The sequence below is a fragment of the Ictalurus punctatus genome, chromosome 22 (assembly GCF_001660625.3).
Source record: "Ictalurus punctatus breed USDA103 chromosome 22, Coco_2.0, whole genome shotgun sequence".
In the NCBI taxonomy this organism is placed as follows: domain Eukaryota; kingdom Metazoa; phylum Chordata; class Actinopteri; order Siluriformes; family Ictaluridae; genus Ictalurus; species Ictalurus punctatus.
The window spans coordinates 16,679,094-16,697,403 of record NC_030437.2 but is presented as its reverse complement, the minus strand read 5'-3'; the positions used below and the strand labels follow the sequence as shown (position 1 = coordinate 16,697,403).

Below are 18,310 nucleotides of genomic sequence, written 5' to 3'. Positions count from 1 at the left end.
TCAACGTCTCTTTGTATCATTTAAACAGGAACCTAAAGCGTTTCTCCTTTCAGACAATATTCTCATTCTATACACTGTGTCATATCAACACGAGGCTTTTCTTTAACAATGACGCCACCACAAAGATCCATCTGCGTACATCCTGCATGTAATTACAACAGTTAAAGCAAAGTGGGAGTCCAAATTAAAAAAAGAATGAAAACACATTAAACTAAGTCCTGATTAGGAACCTTGAAGATGATTGAGTGAGCTACACTGCTGTTTCATTTCCTCACTTTCCGCTACCATTGCGATGCGTAATAACGCAAATGTGGTGCAGGAACACACGGAGGATACACTCTCGCTCTCGCACACACACGAGCACAGACGAAACCTGTCTCAAAGGCAATGGCTGTCAATCATAATCACAATCAAACGGCCAATCAAGGCTGTGGAATGCAGAGCGAGCAGGATGGAGCTCCTTCTGGCATATAGTAAAAAAAAAAACAAAAAAAAAAAACACATTTTACGTTATAGATTATATAAGGAGAAAAAAAAACAGGAAGAAAATGATGGAAGCGTTTCCATGCGCACTCACTTGGCGAGTTTCTTAAAGCCGATCGCTCTTTTCTTGGTGGGAGTGCCGTTCACTCCTTTCCACACATGAGTGTTCCAGGGGTCAGTCTGCAGAGAGGTATAATCATAATTCATCAGCAGTAACCCTGCATTCTACCCAGGGCGCTTCCGGATCCATCCGGATCCATCGATACACTGATCCGGATAAAGTGCTTGGATGAATGAATGAATGAATGAATCAGGACAAAGTGCTTGGATGAATGAATGAATGAATGAATCAGTGAATCATTTTGGAAAGAATGAATCAACTCTTCCAGACCTACAGTCTTTTACAGCCGTTCTGCTTTGGTTTAAAATGAGTTTTGCCTTTTGTTTTCGCCTAATACACTGTATACAATGATATACTATAAATAGTATAAGTCCATATATACATTACTAGTCCATAAAAATTTATTGATTGTGGTACAAACTAACATCGCATAAAAGGATTTGAACCACTCAGGTCAAAGCGGGTTAAAAATAATACTAATGATAATTTCATGGCTTTATATGAGAGGATTCCTGAACAGTTGACGTTTTTTTTTTTGTTAAAATTCAAGAATAATGGCAAAAATACACTTTCCACAGACTTTATCTAGATTTTCAAAATGTTTTAGATATTATATGTTAAAAAAGTTATTGTGTAATTGTGTATCAAAAAATGGGAAAATATTCTGTTAAATACTGTTATGCTACAGCACACAGTGGGGGAAATAAGTATTGAACGCGTCAACATTTTCTTCAGGAAATATATTTCCAATGAGGTTATCCACGTGAAATTTTCACCGGACATCGGTATTAACTCAAGAAATCCGGAAATATAAAGAATTCACAACATTAAAGTCTGTAAATGAAGTCGTGTGGAATAAAGTGGAATGACACGGGAAAAAAGTAGTGAACACGCTAACTATTTAATACTTAGCGGAGAAGCCTTTGTTTGTAATGACGGCTTCAGGATGCTTCCTGTATGAAGAGATTAATGGGCCGCAGTATTCAGGTGTGATTTTTGGCCCGTTCTTCTAAACATATTGTCTTTAAATCCTGTTCAACTGGATTCGAGTCAGGTGATTGACTGGGCCATTCTAACACCTTGATTTTTTTCTGTGAAACCAATTGAGAGTTTCCTTTGCTGTATGCTTATTAATGCTTCTTAATCACATTTTTACCTGTATATCTTCAAATGTTATATAATTTCCAGACGATAAACACTGTCCCATTTATATATACAGTACATACAGTATACAGTGTGTTGCACAATTGATTTCTTATGATAATCATAAGATAGGAAGCTTCATTTTACAGTGCTGGCAAGGAGAAATGTAGGAAAGTCTTTCCCCTCGTGTTTACCTGGTATTCGAAGGAAGGTGTGAGGCGGTAGTTGAGCAGCTCCTGGTGGAAGACGGGCGTTATGCTGCCCGACATTGGAGGAACGATCCACACCCAGTCACCCGGGCATCCACCTCTCACCCGGTACTCGTTCTCCATGTGCTTCATGAAGGACTCTGTGGCTGAGTGATGGTCCACGATGGTCACCTTGGACATCTGAACATGTGAGATTACGATAGAGTACATATCTGAATTATGAGATAATGATAATAACCGAATTATATGATTTGGACGCCTAGGTGTAACTGTCAATAAAGGATTATTTTAAAAACGCTTTAAAATCAACCAGCGAATAAATACTACTTGTTTACAACGAGAATTTTTTTTCCAATCGCTAAACTGTGACGCTACAGTTTGGATTGCAATTGCGACCTCTGCGACAAGATGCAATTTATAGTCTATGCAACAAATAATTCCTAAACTAAGCAATATGTAAGGTAGGATCATCACAGACTTTTAAAGGTCAATAACTTTGTGAGAAGAAATGGATCCAGGGACCAGTGAAAAACACAGCTCATTGATCATTCAAATGCGTACATCGGTTCCACGTGAATGAACGGAGCTACGTTAACACAATTACAAAATACATCCAGCATGATTTGATCATGTATTTTCAAAACCCTGGATAAAAATCAAACCTTGCGCTCTCGATCAAACCCAAGTTGGTGGTATTGCGAGGCAGCAACCACACCTGAGTTGGCCAGGTCAGATTAATTCTCGAGTCATTTCTTCTCGTCAGCGGCAAGATTTTACGACGTAATTGTATCACGTTAAAACGAGATGAATTGATCGTGCTCACTCTATACAATTTAAACTAGTAAATAAAAGCTCGTTTAAATTAAATTTCGTATAAGCAACGAAATCGCGTTTTGATGCCTAAATATCTTCACGTAAACTACACATAATACTGTACGTTCTCTTAAATCTTAAATCTGACCGACTATATATGATCTCTTCTTCAGTGTCATTTCTGGAGCCAGACATTCCTTATGCGTAATCACTCCATAAACTCCATATGATTAACCCCTTAACGAGTACAAATAATGCACTTTGTTTAGAATTAATAGACACATTCGGCAATCCGTCCTCAACAGCACCTGGTAACTGTAAAGAACGGCAATATTGATTTCCACCAGTGCCTGGTCTTTCCACAGAGAGGATGTCTTCCTGGTGTCCAACCCCATCATGGTGGCTACTTCCTGTTAAAACAAGAAGGTGCAAGGTTTAAAACATGGCTGACTTGAAACCATTTATAAAGTGTTTCCCTCATTGACTACGTTTACATGGACAGCAGTAATCCTTAATCTGAGTAAGATAATAATGTGATTAAGGTGTTTACATGAGTCGCTTTTAGAGTACTCCTGTCATGTTCTTGTTTTACATGTTTTAGAACATAATTAGATTAACAGCCCGCGTCATCACGTCACCGCGCCACGCCGTCCGACGTCCCTCCGGAATCTCACGTATCGACATACAGTCCGTCTTCGTTATGGGACCGTATACAGTTTTGGGTGTTTTTATTATTTATTTATTTTTTTTACGAACGCTTTAAGTGCAGTTAATTATTTGTCATGCTGTACGTGCTAATAGACAACTGCTTGAAGCGGTGGGTGTGTCCCAAATCGCGTAGTCACCGTCTATACGGTAGCCGAGATACATGTATTTTCCCCCATTACAGGCCTATAGTAGGAAAGTATGCGATTTGGGACACAGCCGAACTCTCTTGTTCGCCGTAAAACGTAAAACTGCCGTGTGTGATCGCGTCCCGTCGCAAAATGCGGTGAAAACTCCCACACGACGCTCATAATGTGATTAAAGTGTTTACATGTCACTACTACACGTCCATAATGCGACTAAAACAGGAGTACTCCACCTGTCTTAATCCGATTATTGCTCACTTCGATTATGACCTTAATTAGATTAAGGTAAGTAAAAATTGCTGTTTACATGGTAGTTTCTTAATTAGAGTATGTATGTCTCAATCGGATTAAGAGTGGATTATTGTTGTCCATGTAAACGCAGCTACTGAAATCATCTGAAACGACTCATTCGTCTCATTGTCCCGTTAACAAGCCAATCCGAAAGTTACACGCCATCCTTCAATGAGGAGGAGCTCGGTGCGACGGCGTGGAGATAGACTGCAAGAAAACTCTTCACGTCTGTGCCATGGAGTAATTTTGCTACTACTATGAATTCTGTATTCACATTGCATTTTAACGTTAGAATTCACACATAATATATTATAATGCCTAAATTAAGCGTGTAGAAATGCACAGTAGTTGTTATACACACTTTATAAAACATGAGTATATGACACAATAAAAATGTATATAACACACTAGGGCATCGCAGGCTTTAGAGGAAGTAAATGATTTTTTTTTAAAACGATAAAAAAGTCTTTCTGAAGGCTTACGCTAGGCATTACACGGTATTTTGCATGCTATATATGCTTTATAATGCAAGCCAGCGTAAGTACTACTCAAGTGTTTATAAAAGGTATAGAACACATGCTGTAGTTAGGTATGATAACAGATCATTAAATGAAGTTAAATCAAGCTTTATAGCGTATTACCATATTATGCGATGCTGTGTTATGCATTATATTATTTTACAAATGCTTTAAAATGCAAGATTATATGTATGAGCTGTACTTTTTTTTTGTTGTTGTTTTCAGAGCACTGTGATAGGTCATTACAGGCCTTGGGTGAAGTGGACTTTTTAAAATACATGCAACAAGTACTTATAAGCGTTCATGTAGGTTTATGCCAGCCGTTATAAGGTATACGGCATGGTCTATGAGACGTTATAAATGCTATATACATATAAATGACGTCCACGCTGTATGTTCTATATATGTTCTGTTTAAGTGCTTATAAAGGTAAGGAGTAACAAAGTAACACTTCCTGTGAATACTGTATTCATAATGTATTATAACATTTAAAACGCTTGGAAAATATACGATTATATAAACACTTGCGAAGCTTCGTCAATCATGTTCGAAATGTGTCGTGTGTCTATAGCGTTCCTATGAACAGATATAATGCGTTACGTAAGCTTACCTTAAGAACTCACGTACGTACTATCGATTAAAAAAGTGTCGCTAGAGCTACTTACGTGCATTTATGTAGGCGTATGTCAGGGGTCGTAACGAATTATTCATGCTACACGACATTATAATACGTTATGATTACAGGATTCATAGGATGTGTTACCGGTAAATATATTTTACTCTAATAACATGATAACACTGTCATCATTGCTATCATTCTGTGCTCAGTCATGCAGATAAAGGTAGTGGACATTAATGCGCACACAGGTGGGTGTTGTGTAACATTCCACAACCTTCTTCACTTCCTCCTCCACATAATGGTTATGGTAATGAGATCTCTGAGCCTGAAAGGAACGATGTGTCATAAATGATTACTTTTTTTTTTATTGTTTAAATAATGCATCTCAAACTATGTCTCATTTCAACACATTCAGTTCTGCCAACTTCGTACATTATAAGTGATCATCTCAGGTCCTGGAAGCATTAGGAAACAGCATAGGGAGCAGCTGTGGCTCAGGTGGTAGAGCGGGTTGCCCGCTAAACGTAGGGTTGGCGGTTCGATTCCTGGCCCATGTGACTCCACATGCCGAAGTTGCTCCCGATGGCAAGCTAGCGCCTTGCATGGCAGCTCTGCTACCACTTGTTTAAGAGTGTGTGTGTGAATGTAAAGCACTTTGTTGAATCTAAAGTTTAAAAAAAAATGGACTAAAAGTGCAGATCATTTACCTTCAGTGGTAGTAGTGGGATAACTTAATAACTGATATAGATGGCAGGATATAGAATATAAGACGATAAATGTGTGTCATCAGTGAACGTAGTGTGTTAATGTAAAGAGTGAGCCGTAGGGAATTTAAATTCACCTGGACTAGCATAATATAAGGTCATGGTTTAATCAGAAAAATGTATGAACAATGAATTATAATTGGCGCATTAACATATTTCTGAATTAGTATGTTGTACCCCAGCAAATGGGTTAAGATAATAGAAAATCAACCACTGTCATTATGCTAATGACAGCCGTGTGGGATAATATTGGATTTAGTTTAACTGATATTCATAATACAGAGTGCTGCATTAGGCACAATAATAGCTAATTAGAGTGTGTAGATGTGAGGTTCCACAGCCTCAGGCTTTAGAGATTAATACCTCTAAGATGTTGTAGCGTGAACTGTCACAGAAGTCCCGGACGCCGATTTCGGTACCCATGTACCACCCACTGAAGGGGCAGGCAGGGAACTCCAAGCCTCCGATCTCTAACAGCATGTTAGACACAGCGGGCAAGCCGTACCACTTCAGATTCAGCTCCTTGAACCATTCGAACCTGGATGATGGAAGGAAAAGAAATTCAGATGGTAATTTACTTATAAATAGCCCTTAGGCGCCGGGTCATGGTGGCTTAGTGGTTAGGATGTTTGCCTCGCACCTCCGGGGTTGGGGGTTCGAATTGTGTCTCCGGATTTTTGCCTTTTCAGCCTTTTTTTTTTTTTTTGCTATGCTTCTAAATAATATTTTTCTATCAGAATAGACGTGAGTCAAAAGAACTTCCATTCCCTCCTCTGAGAAATTTCTTTACAAAAACAAAAAAACAAAACAAAGCAAACAAACAAACGAAAAAAAAAAACCCCCACCATTTGCCAAAAGATGCATTAAGCACACCCAAATTAGCATCTTAATTTAAATATCCTGTTGTTTACAACTTCATCTTGCAGGAAGTCACTGGTTTGTCTTAATGTGCCCATGACTAAATGCGTTCACGGTGAACTGTGCCAAAACTTTCATTATCACTTTACCAGCACCTGCAGGATTCTCAGGTGTTCGCACATGTGGCCAAATTGGCCTCTGGCTGCTTTTGAGCATCTGCTGAGCTCAGTAAAGCTCCTCACTAGACAGCTCAACATTTACAACCTGACTCTGCCAAAGTGCCGTGTTACACCTTGTTCCAATTTGTTTCTTCCCCACTTAAAGTTCCTGTACTGACAATTACATAAAATAACAGAAGAAACACCTCTGTGATGATTAGATCTTTTCAACAAGTGGCAAATGTTCTTCTTTAACGTTTCATTGTTATCACTAAGATTTCACCGATCTTATCATGACCTCCACCTGTCCTAGTTTCCCCATTTGCATTGCATCCCAGTTCAAAGGTAATGAACACCTTGTAATGTAATCATGTGTTGTTGTTTTTTCCTGGTCCGGTCTCCGCCTCGCTTTGCTGCCCTAGTGTGTTCACCTGTTGCGTGTCACTCCTTGATAAGTTTTTCTCTCAATGCCCTGATGTATCATTGTCTTCTTCACCATCCTCGAAACTGACTATGGTTCCTATAATAAATATCACACCAATCTCACACACTCGCATCTACTCACCACATGTCCACACATGTACCCCCCTAGTAGTTCCTGGTCTGTAGATTAGAACGAACCTACTCTGGAGCAGGAGCTAAAAGGGTTCCTAAAACTACAACCCAGGAACCAAACTCTGATAGTCTGATAGAAATGTTGTATGTAGAAATGTTTTTTGTTTACGCTACGTGCATGTATGTAAATCCTGAGCTTATAGGTCATCATTAGTCCATTTGTATTGTTTAAACATCAATCCCTTTTAAATGGTACTGTTTCAAAATCAGCGTAAGTAGCACAGGTTGCGCTTCTCTCAGCTTGTCTGAGGCATTATCAGTGCCCATGGAGGCTGACAAACTGGCACTGTCTCTCATGTCGAATCTGGGGGAAGGGCCAGTTTTATGCTGCCTTGGCTTGTGTCCCTGACTTACGCATGCAGGCCACTTGTTCTCAGCATGACTCTCGTGATGCTAATACTCTGCCAGCCTCTCAGATTCACAGCACCACATTCACAGTTTCATCATTTGGGTACAGGCATAAATGTAACAGAATATGCTAGAAACTGTCTGTTTACGACAGTGACATATATAATGGTCCTGTATACCAGGAGTACACCAGGACTCTTTCCAGAGTAAAAAAAAAAAATCCAAGAATTTTAAGAACAATATTGTAAATATGCTCAATCATGTTCATTTATTCGAAACATTAGAGTTTTTATTATTTCTGAACTTTTAGATAGCAACAGCATTCCTAGGTTTTTAAAAATACAGTTAGATTTAAGTTAATATTTTTTGTACTTGGTTATTAGTTGAATTTTAACCACTTTCATTTCAAGTGACCAGTCAGTTAGGCTATCTATGATTGAAGTTGATATCAAGTTATCAGTAATCCACCACAGTCATGGTGGTGAAAAAAAGGCAATGCAGTCCCACACTGGACCCCACTTTGAGAACACTGGCTATATTAAAAAAAAATTCTTAGCTACCATCCAAGCAGCTTACTCTGGCCAGATTATAGGGCAGCACTGAATGCATCCTTCTCCATTTAGGTAATCCCATAATCCTGTTCACTTGACCAGAGGTCTATGAAGTTTTGACAAACATGGTGGATCAAATGGTAGCACTTACCTTTACAAATGCAAAAAAAACAATCCCATGTTGCCAGGATCCTCCATATTTATATGGCACATAATGTAACGATATCACTGATTTGTTATTTGGACATGACAGCAATAAGATGTCAGTCACAGCTAAAAAAATTTTTAAAAAACTAACTTAATTCAAATAAATGCAGAAAAAATACACTAGCATATTTTAGAAGCAAAAACAAATTAGATTAAATTAGATGCATAAGATATGATGTCATGACAGTTTGATTCAAAAACAGCTAGTTTTCACCTAAGGAAGCTATGACATTTTGTGGTTCCATGACTCCAACCATTTGTTTACTGTAGTTCCTTCAAGTCTACAGCTTTGACGAGTTCCCACAATAGCCCATGTAATATTAAGCGAATACAGAGATAGGAACATGTTTTTCAGGTTCCCATTATGTGCTATATAGAGCTGGGGAACACAGGACCCTGGGAACTGGGGAACACAGGACTCTGGGAACTGGGGAACATATGACTCTGGGAACTGGGGAACATAGGACCCTGGGAACTGGGGAACATATGACTCTGGGAACTGGGGAACATAGGACTCTGGGAACTGGGGAACATAGGACTCTGGGAACTGGGGAACATAGGACCCTGGGAACTGGGGAACACATGACTGTGGGAACTGGGGAACACATGACTCTGGGAACTGGGGAACATAGGACCCTGGGAACTGGGGAACACATGACTCTGGGAACTGGGGAACATAGGACTCTGGGAACTGGGGAACATAGGACTCTGGGAACTGGGGAACATAGGACTCTGGGAACTGGGGAACATAGGACTCTGGGAACTGGGAAACATAGGACCCTGGGAACTGGGGAACACAGGACCCTGGGAACTGGGGAACACAGGACTCTGGGGACTGGGAAACATAGGACCCTGGGAACTGGGGAACACAGGACCCTAGGAACTGGGGAACACAGGACTCTGGGGACTGGGGAACACAGGACTCTGGGAACTGGGTAACACAGGACTCTGGGACTCTGGGAACTGGGGAACACAGGACCCTAGGAACTGGGGAACACAGGACTCTGGGGACTGGGGAACACAGGACTCTGGGAACTGGGTAACACAGGACTCTGGGACTCTGGGAACTGGGGAACACAGGACCCTGGGAACTGGGGAACACAGGACTCTGGGAACTGGGGAACACAGGACTCTGGGAACTGGGGAACATAGGACCCTGGGAACTGGGGAACATAGAACCCTTTGCCATATTATGTGCCATATAAATCTAGGGAACATTGGACCCTTTTTCATGTGTTCATTATGTGCCATATAAATCTAGGGAACATTGGACCGTGGGAACATAGTTATCCTTCAACTCAGTGTATGTCACTAGCTAACACTCATTTGTATTGGATTAGTCTTGGCAGTTTGCCTGAAGTGATTAATTGACTGGCTAAAATGTAAGCCTATATTAAAACCATTCATTTTAGCGCATCTTGTTGAACATCTCACTTACTTTGGGTGTGTGATGTCGACTTCCAGCACAAGGTCGTCAGGGATCTCAAACAGCTCTGGATCATTGCCGTTTGCTTGAAGCAAAAGGGGCAAGATATCGAACCGGCCTCTGGGCGCTTTCCATCCCTGCTGTATACAGATCTACAGTGTGGCCGTAGGAGACCACACACACCCACACACACACACACACAAACACCTACATTAGGACTAGACAAGTGGGACTAATATAGAAGCAGTTTATAGGTCTTTTTATGTCTCTTTTGTTCTGGGTAATTGTGTCTGGGACAGCTCTAAGAAGTGACTTCATAAATTTCCAGCAGACCCATGGACAGATATTTAGGGTATATTTCGAATTTTCCATAAATAAATGGATGCGTGTTTTTTTTTTTTTGGAAAGCCACAAGTTCTTCTTGCCGTAATTATCAAAAATGACGCACCAGATAATCAGCCCCACAGCAGGAGGCTTGAGGACACATGCTGTCTCTTCTGACAAATGAGTTATAGCATTTTAATCATTTCACTCCACAGTGCTCGTATTTTTCATTGTTATTAACTAGACACTATATCGCAGACAGCCTCCTTGCTCTTTCAGTACTCCCAGGCGGGTGAAGCCATTATAATTTTGTCTCTAGAAGGCGATGATTTAAAGTCTCACCTCAGTGAGCTCCAGAGAAGCAGGATCTCCCAGAACAGAGCCATCAGGCTGCTTGTAGCCAGCGTAGCGAATCAGTTGGCTATTCCACACCCGGAAATCATGTTTCCCATCTGTCCTCTGGGGGAAAATGGTGATAGCTGACCTGCGGATAAAATTGGAAATCAGAAGATGAGGACGTTAACGCAAGGATGCCTCTGACAGATTGATGCTACCCATTGGATTCCAGCTGAGATGTTTAAAAAGGATATTTCACTTTGAAAAAAAATGGTACTATTTTTAAAAAAAAATAAGAACACTACATCAATGTAAAGTATGCTCCCTGATTTGGAAAAAGTTCACCACAGAACTCTTGATGGAACTTTTGACTGCACTTGATCTATTCTGACATGACCATGAGTCAGCCAATAGAAGTCGGAGCAGCAGTGGTCATTCAAGTCATGGAACGTGGAAGTCTCTCACAACGAGAGCTGTACAATCCAAGTCATAATATTTTTAAGGAGCTAACGGCAAGCCACCTCAAAGCTCATGGGTCACTGGTTCAATCCTGAGATCTCTGTGCAGAATTTTGTGCATGTTCTCCCCATGATCCTGTTCAAACTCTCCGGTTTTTCTGGTTTCCTCCCACCTCCCAAAAATTGTCCAGTAGGTCGACTGACTACACTAAAATTCTCCCAAGGGTGAATAAGTGTGTGCATAGTGGCCTATAATGGACTGGTGTACCATCCAGGATGTGTTCCCATCTCATGCACAGTAGTGCTCATACGATCCAGAGCCTGAGCATGAGGCAGGAATACACCCTGGAGGAAACCCTTATGCTAGTACATTTTCTGATGGATGCCAAAAATGTGATTGCAGCCATGTACTGTATATCAAGAGACGCATGCAACTCCAAAAATAAACACAGTCTGTTGGTTTTTTTTTTTTTTTTTTTACCTTATTTGACATTTCTTATTACAATTCAAAGACATATGAATGTCACAGAGAGTGACATGGACAAATCTGGGTCATGATACTGTTTAAAAAAGCATCATGAACATTTCCTGATAAACAATAAGAGCATTTCTTACAAGCAGAACAGCAGGTGGGGGACCACCTGTGTCTCAATGAGACGTCCCGATGATGTAATGAAGGAACACCGGATCATGTTTGTCACCGGAGATCAGGAAAACGACACTTTCTGAGGGAAAGTGGATAAAAGGGTTTTCCCTCTGCATCTCGATGTCTCTGTCTTATTTCAACCAAACCCCTTCTCTCTCTGATTGCTCCTCTCTTCCAACCTCTGATCAATGCATAACGTGACACTAATTAAGCTGAACACCGAGTAGGTGTCATGTATGATTAGCTTTGTAGTCAGGCAGAGATAGACTTTGACTCCGCAGTGGCAGGTGCCGCCCACAAGGAGCTCTTGAGAAAGGTGATGAAAAGAGGTAGATAAGCAAAGCCGCAAAAGTATATAGATGAGAGGATTATGAGGGGGAAAATACAGAGCTAGAGAAGACGTGGAGGCGGAAACAAATGAGTAATCGATATAACAATAACGTATGAGTAATAAGTTTCTCAGTGCTCAGGAAAAAATTTGTAATTCCTAAACCACCCCACCACCACCACCATCACCCCCCCCCACCCCAAAAAAGAACCTATTTCCATCACTTACCTGAGGTTGCCTTTGTTAGTGGCATATTTGATGTGATTGCAGATGTAATTAAACATTCCATGTGCTGTTGTGCAGTCTCGAGCATCGAACACCTAGTCAAAAACAACTCCCTTATTATCATCATAATCATCATATAATTGCTGTAATTCTGGGTTTGTTTTTGCGCATACAGATGGCTCTCACCAAAGTAAACAAAATATCTAGAGCAGCAACGAAACTAAAGCTTAAGGTTTCTACCTGCAGTTTGGACCACTGGATCCTCCCTACGCAGCGAGCGGCGTTCCTCCAAGCGTGTTTGGCTCCGTAGATTAGCTCCGTGTCTTTAAGCTGGTATGTTCCAGACGTTTCAATCTCCTTCTTCACCTCCTCCAGTCTGTCCTCATGTGCTTTCGATCCACACCTGCAAGCCACCCACGGATGGAGCATTAGCCAAAAGAAAAAAGAAAAAAAAAAAGACCAGTACGTATTGCTCTTTATGTGAACTTATGACATGATGCACGAGCCTGCCTTTTTATTGAAGTGTAGTACTGGTTGATGAAGTCTGTAGCCAATGGTAGCAGCTCATCTTTGGTTTGAACTTCATCTGGTTTACTTCTCATGTTCGGTATCATCACTGAGCCTATACACACGCTTTCGTTGCAAATTGGCACCTGCAATTGACAAGCGGTCCCTTAAATACAGAGAGATTTTGACATCTTTATCAGCAAATGGGATATCGTGGTGTCTCAGTGGTTAAAACTTTGAGCTACTGATTGGAAGGTTGTGAGGTTAAATCCTAGTGTTGATATTCCATTATTTCCTCCACAATTTGGTCCCACCAATCAGCCAGCTCTCTCCTATCATGAGATCGCTACCAACTGGGAAGAGTAAAGGCTAACATACGCTTCTTCTGATACACTTTGGACCTGCTGCTCATGATGCATCACTGCGCAGTGTAACACCATCATAGGTAAGATCTATCCACTCCTGTTCGGCATCCACGAGCTTGCAGATGCCCATGGTTGGCAAGTGTCACTGTGATTGACAGGGGAGACAGATTTTGTTGTCCATCCCTTCCACAGAGCATGAACACTTTTGCTCTTAGACTCCTGGCCACAGATGGCTGTGGCGTCAGCTGCTGTGCTTGTGTCCTTGAGTAAATGTCTTAAGTTTTGATGTCCCATGCAGCCTCATTCGCAGCAAGCTGTGATGTACTGTGTTCTGACACCTTTCTATCAGAGCCAGTATTAACTTTTTCAGCAATTTGTGCTATAGTAGCTCTTCTGTGGGTTCGGACCAGATGGGCTAGCCTTCGCTCCCCACATGCATCAATGAGCCTTGGGCACGCATGACCGTGTCTCCGGTTCACCGGTTCCCCTTCCCTGGACCACGTTTGGTTGGTACTAACCACTGCATACCAGGAACACTCCACAAGACCTGCCGTTTTGGAGATGCTCTGACCCAGTCGTCTAACCGTCACAATTTAGCCCTCGTCAAAGTCGCTCAGATCCTTACGCTTGCCCATTTTTCCTGCTTCCAACACGTCAACTTCGAGAACTGACTGTTCACTTGCAGCCTGATATATAATGTCATTAACTAAAACTTACCTGGGACCTCAAGGGCTCTTTCTAGCTTTTTAAAGGGGTCTACTTGGAACATTTACCGAAAAGGAAATTGGGTGTGTTGAAGGATTCCACTTAAAATCTTTAAGGGTTCCACAAATCAATATATTCTTAAAGCATACAATGAGATGAGATAAACCTTGTCATCTGACTACTGATGATATAAAGGAGCATTAAATCCTGGAAGCAATAGGTTAGCATAAAATGATTGGGGGGGGGGGGGGGGGGGGGGGGTCCACAAGGTGTTTCAGGTCCCTTAAAAGAAACTCCATTGGCCAGTCTTTGTTTAAATTGGCTTCCAAAAAAAGAAAAAGAAAAAAAGATCAAAGACCTAAATGCAGAGTCATCTTAACCGTTAATGCGTTTGTTAAACTTAGATGCAATTGCGTCTTCCAATTGCGTAAAGACATGCAGACTTCAGACATCAGAGATAATACAAGCAGCATTGGGCGGAAGGAAGGAGAAACAGAGAGAGCGAAAGCCAGCTTGGTTCTTGCCCTGAGCAAGCTCATATGGTCAGTGGAATAAGATTAGAGTTGAAACACACTGTCACTTTGGGTAGCCACTAATGCGGTCACTATGGTTGAGGCCAAGCAGAAATTTAATGACAGTCCGGCGCCGGCTTGGGCTGCTAAAACAGGTGCAGTATCCTGAACCGCCCACTCGAAACTGCTGAAGCGTAGCGAGCCTGAGCCCACTGACCCTTCATGCTATCCAAGAGAACTTGGCCCAGATTTCACCAAAGAGCAAGAATGAGAACAAATGACCAAGGAGGAGTCTAAACCGATAGTAAACAACAGTAACGGAGGTAAGATGGCTAACTCTCTCCAGTAGTCGGGACCATTGATTGATGGATGGATGGATGGATGGTTCTTAGCGTCAGCATGTTAAAAATAAAACGTTCATTTGCCTGTGCACATCCGCTAGCCCTGAGGCACCATGAATTCAGTCATGCAGCTGTCTCTTTCTGCAGAGGAACCCAAAAAAAAAAAAAAAAAAAAAAAATCCTGTGTGATATATTATAAATCATATGATCTGTAATTAATGGTGATTAGCATGCAACACCAAGCGCTCATGAAAGCGTGTAGAACCTCGCGTCCCTCTCTTCCACTTGTTTGCAGGAAACCAAGAGACGTGAAGATGTTTGTGAGGGTCCTCATGCTCAATTCCAACACTCACTCATGTCTCCAAAAAGAACCGAATCTAAATTTGAAATTCTGCTTGACGTATGGAAAGGAGAGAGAGCGAGAGCGAGAGCGAGAGAGAGAGAGACGGCTAGACGTCAAGCAGAACGTACAATCCTCCTGACGTGTGTGATTTTATATCGTCCTAATTGAATTAGATACTAAACGAGAAATCACAGCAAACTGAAAAAAAAAAATTCAAGCACGCTGTTCCTTATCTTCTTTAATTTTAACCCATTATTAAATTCTTTAATGGCATCCAAATGTAAAATGAACTGTATATGCTATACTGCTATGAGTGAGAGTGTTAATGATCTGGAGTGTGTTGTGTTTCAGTTTATTACCTTGCTGCAGCTGTGATGGAGTACGTCATTGTACACCACCCCAGTCTCCCAATTCTTTACCTTCATGAACCTGGGGCATTTTGTTGGGCTCCCATTTTGTGGGGTCTTAGTTGGAGACACTTGTGACGGTGGCTGTGGAGGAACAAAGGAGACAAGGACGAACTGATGTATGTACTAACTGGAGATGAGGAACATTGATAAAGTTGATACTCCATTTTCTTTGGAATTAAATAGAAGCATAAATGATTAAGAATCAACATGCAGAAATAGAGATAGAAATAGAAAAGAATACAACGGAAGAAATCGTCAAAAGTACAGGGTATGAAAGTATATTTAGCTGCATTTTTGATTGCGATTGGTGAACTTTTTAGTTATATATAATGTATACGATAACATCTGCGCATTTAATATTAAAGATTTTTATTGATTTATTTAAAAAAAAAAACACTTCTATTCCATCGTTTCGTATTATAAACTTATTATTAAGACAATTTTGACATCAGGTGATCAGAAAACACTGGAGCTTTTTTACTCTACTCTATTCGAACACATCCATTGCAATAAATCCATGACTTTGATTGGACAGAACTCACGGCCATGCTCGAGTTCAAGTCTAACTTCGGATTCAAGATATTTTCTACTTATGCGCTGAGTGAAACATTTTAAAAAAAAAATAAAACAAATAAAATCGATTCTTGTACTCCTTGCTTGTAATTCCTTTAATCTCGAGTCATTATTCTGTTTCCTGTCATAACTGTGAAAGAAGGAAATTACATTCCTACTCGCAACGCCAGTCAAGACAATTAAGTAGCCTTTGTAATTGAGCTCCGATTTGACTCTGCCATGGGAATGAGGAACGCCAATAGCGTCTTTGTATTCAAAAGCTGCCTGTAAGTTGTTTTTGGGGTCAGTAGTGACGAAGAGCTCGACTGTGTAAGAAAAGGAAATCAATCTAATTGCCCTTACACATCTCTAGCGTTTCAGACAGTGGCTGCTTTTCAGCATGCAGACCCATCAGGGAGTGTGGAATTGTGTCATTTTCTATGGACATGAATGAACATTTCAATCAGCGCCCATCGGGATCTCTTCTCTTCTGTAATGGCAGGTGATCTTTTCTTGAATGGACCGGATTCTTTACACAAAAACAGGGCCGGGCATTTCAGAGCTAAAGAACACTGTGCGGTTATGATTATGTCTCACAGCAATCATGCACTTTTCCTGATATGGAGGAAGAAAAGACAAACGGTAAGAGCTCGTCTCATTGAACCGTCTCAAAAAATGGTTGCGAAAATAAATAAATAAATAAATGAATAAATAAAGGCGGGGTTTTCATTTCTCTCAAACTCTGAACGTATTCTATGCTCCTTTAAAAGTTGTTGCACAGCATTATTATAAATTTAAAAAAATAAATAAAAAATCTATTCAGATTGTATCTAAATTTGGAAAGTGTTGTGTAATAGCTTGTCACAACTTTCCATAAACAACAACTCATTAATATTCCATATGATAATTCATTCCGAGGTAATTTTCTCTTAATGGCGTTAAGATGAGATAAACCGCTACACAGAGCTTATTGTTTCATCAGTTCTAGTTGGTAGCCCTTTCGCTGGTCTGTTTCTATTTCCGGCTCCTCCTTGGAGGGGTTTAAATGAATTCCATCATTTATCCAGGATGATTTTTTTTTTCTTCACAAAACAAAACAAACATCTGGATGCATCTGTCTAAAATCCTTCAGATTACAGTATCTCTGTTGGTTTGTTCTTGTCTGACGTGCCTCGGGGTTTTGCCATTCTTTCACTCATGTGTGGGTTTAGCAAAAAGATCCCACATGGTGTTTTGTATTTCATTTCCGTCCTCAAAGTCCGGTGGCAGAGGGATATACATGACAAAAATCACTGCATGACATCTTTAAGATGAAATGAGGTCAAATCTGGACAAAATCGAAACGCTTCATCCTGGTCAGGGGCGCGGTGGATCCGGAGCCTATCCCGTGAACAGTGGATGTGAGGTGGGAATAATCCCTGGATAGGATGCCAGTCCACATACACACACACACACACACACGTCCATCACTCGATCATTCATCCTTAGGGAAAATTCATCTTAGGCAATTCACCTACTGGCATGATTTCGGAAGGACGGAGGATAGACACGGTCACGGGGAGAACATGCTGCACCACCGTTCCTACTGTGGCACACTGATTTATGACTACACATTTATTACACTCATTTATTCATTTTCCTTGTTAATACTGCAGTCTAAAGAAGCATTAATGCTGGAAATGTAATCTATAACCTGCGTATGGATGTTAATTAAAGTGCAGTTTGTCTGCTGTTGTTTATCAGCATTTAACTACATTAATAAAAATTTTAAAAAGCTTAAAACTGTTGAAAAGGCTACTTGTCGACTAGTAAAAATGAATACTTCTCTCACGTACTTGCTTCAAAGTAAAAACTGAAGCCAGATTTTACATAAATAATGTTTGTAAAACGGTAATTATAGGCGTTATTTACAAATGCGAACGAAAAATCCCTTCCAGCTGTTCTGTAAATATTACCACGAAGAATCACTGAAGGAACGGACGTGCAGGTGTATACAAATATATGAATGATTTCATTTTTAGCAAACACTTTAACGAGTCTTGATGGATATAATTCGGTGCATTTATGGGCCTGCAGTCTCGTAAGTGAATAAAATGATTGAGCTGAAACATCAGAAGCTTTTTGCCTGCGAAATGGCAGCAGATTTAGCAGAACAGACAGGCCAAGCAAGTCAAGTACAACTCAAGAGCGTGTAGTTTTACAGCGTTTAGACCGTCAAAGGACAGTATGTGCGGATTTTATTTTAAAAAGTTCCATTTAGCGACGTTTTTTTCTTTGAGCTGA

General features: G+C 40.7%; 1 protein-coding gene across 1 annotated transcript in view; it reads right to left on the bottom strand.

Moving 5' to 3' along the window:
* nos1 (nitric oxide synthase 1 (neuronal)) overlaps positions 1 to 18,310 on the bottom strand; it is a 60,678-nt gene that overhangs the window by 28,907 nt on the left and 13,461 nt on the right. The window contains exons 4-13 of the mRNA XM_017451264.3: positions 15,425 to 15,556; positions 12,803 to 12,945; positions 12,533 to 12,695; positions 12,296 to 12,387; positions 10,642 to 10,783; positions 9,988 to 10,127; positions 6,176 to 6,350; positions 3,078 to 3,179; positions 1,942 to 2,136; positions 578 to 663 (exon numbers count right to left, since the gene is read on the bottom strand). Of these exons, the coding sequence (XP_017306753.1) occupies positions 578 to 663; positions 1,942 to 2,136; positions 3,078 to 3,179; positions 6,176 to 6,350; positions 9,988 to 10,127; positions 10,642 to 10,783; positions 12,296 to 12,387; positions 12,533 to 12,695; positions 12,803 to 12,945; positions 15,425 to 15,556 (1,370 nt within the window). The remainder of the gene's footprint in view (positions 1 to 577; positions 664 to 1,941; positions 2,137 to 3,077; positions 3,180 to 6,175; positions 6,351 to 9,987; positions 10,128 to 10,641; positions 10,784 to 12,295; positions 12,388 to 12,532; positions 12,696 to 12,802; positions 12,946 to 15,424; positions 15,557 to 18,310) is intronic.